Source organism: Coffea arabica, chromosome 9e (genome assembly GCF_036785885.1).
Source record: "Coffea arabica cultivar ET-39 chromosome 9e, Coffea Arabica ET-39 HiFi, whole genome shotgun sequence".
Taxonomy (NCBI): domain Eukaryota; kingdom Viridiplantae; phylum Streptophyta; class Magnoliopsida; order Gentianales; family Rubiaceae; genus Coffea; species Coffea arabica.
The window spans coordinates 38023689-38027082 of record NC_092327.1 but is presented as its reverse complement, the minus strand read 5'-3'; the positions used below and the strand labels follow the sequence as shown (position 1 = coordinate 38027082).

Genomic DNA, 3394 nt, shown 5'->3' with positions numbered 1-3394 from the left:
AAAATTAAAAAAAAAACACCTTATCTTATCTAGAGTATATTCTTTCTTCCTTAAGAAAATTTTCTAACTTGGTCAAATTTTGAACAATGTCATTGTCTGCCAGTGCACTTTTCCCTTATTGCTGCCCTAAAATTATAGATGAACAATTCAACGTGTTTCACTCGATGGAGAGACAATTATACTCGCACCTAATCTTTGATCTTGGCCGAGACCCTGAACAATCCATGCAAGTCATAGGGTTCTGGATGTGGCTAGAATTAGTAATTTGCACCAAGAAGGATTTGGTGATTCAGTTGTTGAAGCTGCCTATTAAGGAACTTAAAGAAGTTGCGAATGAAAGTGTCGTGTGCCTGAGATACATGGGGAGTGAAATCTTACCATTTGCAGATGGTAATTTTGAGCTTGTTTTGCTTCCAAAATTGGTACTCCAAAACATTAGGCTTGAACTCTTGCATGAATATCGATTAACTGTGATTAATGAGGTGAGAAGAAGGGTCAAAGATGTCTGTCTTAGGGCATTCAAAAACATCCTTGAAAAAGTTGTTGATGATAAGTTTTGTGGTGGATCTGGTAGCATTTCAACAACAGCTAGTCCCGGAGAGGTTGGTTTTTTTTTTTCCACAAACGTTAACAATTATATATATTTGATAAACCCTTGATAAATACAAGAATTAATTACAAAAAGGGACAACTACCCTCATTTGCTTCCTCACTAATCCATCAGCCAAACTGGGAAATTTTGTTCCCATTCAATATCATTCACTAGCTGAACAGCAAACTGAGCTAGAGCATGGCTAATTTCATTTTCTGATCTAGATATGCACACAAACCTACAGCTTACAAAATGTGAAGTCAAATCCTGCACATCTTCCAGAATAGTTGCAATGGTACTATCATACTCATGGCCACTATGTATCTGGTCAATAACTGATTTGCTATCCGAATGGATTTAATTTTAGTCCATCCTACCTGTTTAGCCATCAGCATTGCATTCCTAATTGCTAAAGCTTCTTCTTTACTTGGTTCCCCCTTATATTGATTGACTATTGCCTTCGCTTTCATGATCATTCCGTTCCACTTCCTTGCAACAATGCCTTGACCCGTCCTGATCATCCTTGATGATATCGCCGCATCCGTGAATAAGCAAACGTCATCATCCCCTGCTGTTTGACCACGCATTTGATGCTCCTTGATGTTTGCCGTTACAGTCTGCTCATTTTCTTCCTCCCTTGCATGCTCATATTCTAGCCATTCCACTTGCGCCTTGGAGACAATATTGGGTGAATTCTGGATTTCATTGTCAAAAACTCTTCTGTTTCGTGCTTTCCAGATTTGCCAAAACAGATTAATGGTGAGGTTCACTCGGTCAGGTCCACATTCCTTTAAAGTAGCTTTATTGGCTTCTTCCCATCATAGCCAGAGATTGTGTTGTTTGTCTACTAATCCATCCCAGCTAAGCGGTGCCAATTTCCAAACCTCCATCGCATTCACACAAAAAAAGAGTAAGTGTTCTATGGTTTCTATGTCTTCTCCGCAGCAGCTGCATCTTCCCTCACCTTTTCCAATCCTTTTGAAAATTACTTCATTGGTTGGTAAACAATTTTGCAAGCATTTCCACATGAAATGTTTCAGCTTGGCCTTTACCTTTTGGTGCCACAGATTCTTCCACACCGTACGTTTTCTAACTTCCCAACTTGACTCAGCATTGTATGTTTGGTTTTGACTGATCTGATTTTCCTCCTGCCTTGCCCTTGCATATCCTGTTTTCACCGTATATGCTCCAGTCTTTGAAAATTTCCAGATCAGTCTGTTCATTCTCCTTCCAATGCTGGTGGGAATACGTTCAATGAGCTCAGCCTGTGTGTTTCCAAACCATGTCTGCAAAAGTTCTCTTTTCCATCTCCTTTCTTCAATCAGCTCACTCACCCACGTGAGGTTGCATCCCTCAGGTTTTTCAGCCACCACCTTACCATCTTCAGACCCTATTACCCATCTATCCTTCCATATACTTACCGTTCTTCCATCACCTATCCTTTTCCATAGTCCAGCCAACAACAAACTTTTTGCACTATGAATGCTTTTCCAGCTCCATGATGCTGAGCCAGGAGGGCCTTTGTTCATCCAATTGGGATCCTTCATATATTTCGCCTTCATTACCTTGCTTACTAACAAATTCGGAGCAGTTAGAAATCGCCAAATTTGTTTTGCAAGCAAGGCAGTATTAAAGGCTTCCAGATCTCTGAATCCAATTCCACCTCTACCCTTTACCTCTGAGAGTTTTTTCCAGCTTGCCCAATGAATACTTGCCTCTCTCTCCCCTTTGCCCCACCAAAACTTTGCAATTTCCCCAGAGATATCTCTACATAATCCCTTTGGGAGTCTGAAACATGCCATTACATATGTTGGCATGGCCATTGTCACTGCCTTTATCAGCACTTCCTTTCCTCCTTCACTCAGTAGCCTTTGTTTCCATCCCTGTAGTTTGCTACTGATTTTGTTCTTTACAAAGCCAAACACTTGTGCCTTTGATCTTCCAATAGCCATTGGTAGTCCCAAATATGTCCCATTCACTGCTTCCTTCATATTACCCATGCCTTCGCTTATTTCTTGCTTCATCCTTTCTTTGGTGTTTTTACTGAAGAACAATGCTGATTTTTCATAATTCACAACCTGGCCAGATGCATTACCATACTTTGTCAAAATGCTTTTCACCTTTAGAGCTTCCCGTCTGGTTGCTTTACAGCACAAAAGAGAATCATCTGCAAAAAATAGATGAGAGATAAACGGACTGTCCCTACAAATTTTCACACCCGTTAGCTCCTTTCCTTGCACAACTTTATGAATAAGGCTAAAACGACCTTCAGCACATATGATGAAAAGATAGGGTGATAAGGGGTCCCCTTGCCTAATGCCTCTAGTAGGTGTGACATTTCCAACCTTCTGGCCATTTAAATTGAAGGAATAAGTCACCGTGGATAGACAAGCCATAATCCATTTGACAAATATTGGACAAAAACCCATTTTCAACATTAATCTCCCCACAAAAATCCATTCTACCATATCATAGGCTTTCGACATGTCTAACTTAATAGCCATGTAGCCTGTAGACCCTTTTCTCTTATTTTTTAGAAAATGCAAAAATTTCATGGGCTACCACTACATTATCCAGGATTTGTCTCCCTGGGATGAATGCAGATTGTGAGTTGCTAATGCAGTGTTGGAGAACATGCTTCAAACGGTTTGCAATAATTTTTGAGATAATCTTATAAAGCACATTGCACAAGCTAATTGGCCTATAATGTAAAACGGATGTTGGAGAATCGATCTTTGGGATTAGAGAAATGATGGTTTCATTCACAGTTTTAAGTAGGCAACCAGAATGGAAAAAACTATT

At 40.0% G+C, this 3394-nt stretch overlaps 1 protein-coding gene across 1 annotated transcript; it reads right to left on the bottom strand.

Annotated features, from left to right (window-relative positions):
• Positions 1-712: 712 nt before the first annotated feature.
• Positions 713-3096, bottom strand: LOC140014715 (uncharacterized). The gene is made up of 3 exons (XM_072065816.1): positions 1645-3096; positions 970-1263; positions 713-859 (listed from the first exon to the last, which is right to left on the bottom strand). The coding sequence occupies exons 1-3, from the start codon at positions 3094-3096 to the stop codon at positions 713-715; spliced, it is 1893 nt and encodes a 630-aa protein (XP_071921917.1).
• Between the last annotated feature and the right edge of the window lie 298 nt (positions 3097-3394).

Excerpts from the sequence above, each read along its gene's own strand:
- LOC140014715 (XM_072065816.1), bottom strand. The coding sequence starts at position 3,096 with ATGGCTATTAAGTTAGACATGTCGAAAGCCTATGATATGGTAGAATGG. Across the intron at positions 1,264-1,644 it reads AGAATCTGTGGCACCAAAAG|GCGCAAGTGGAATGGCTAGA; the intron begins GTAAAGGCCAAG and ends ATTGTCTCCAAG. Across the intron at positions 860-969 it reads CAATGCTGATGGCTAAACAG|GATTTGACTTCACATTTTGT; the intron begins GTAGGATGGACT and ends GAAGATGTGCAG.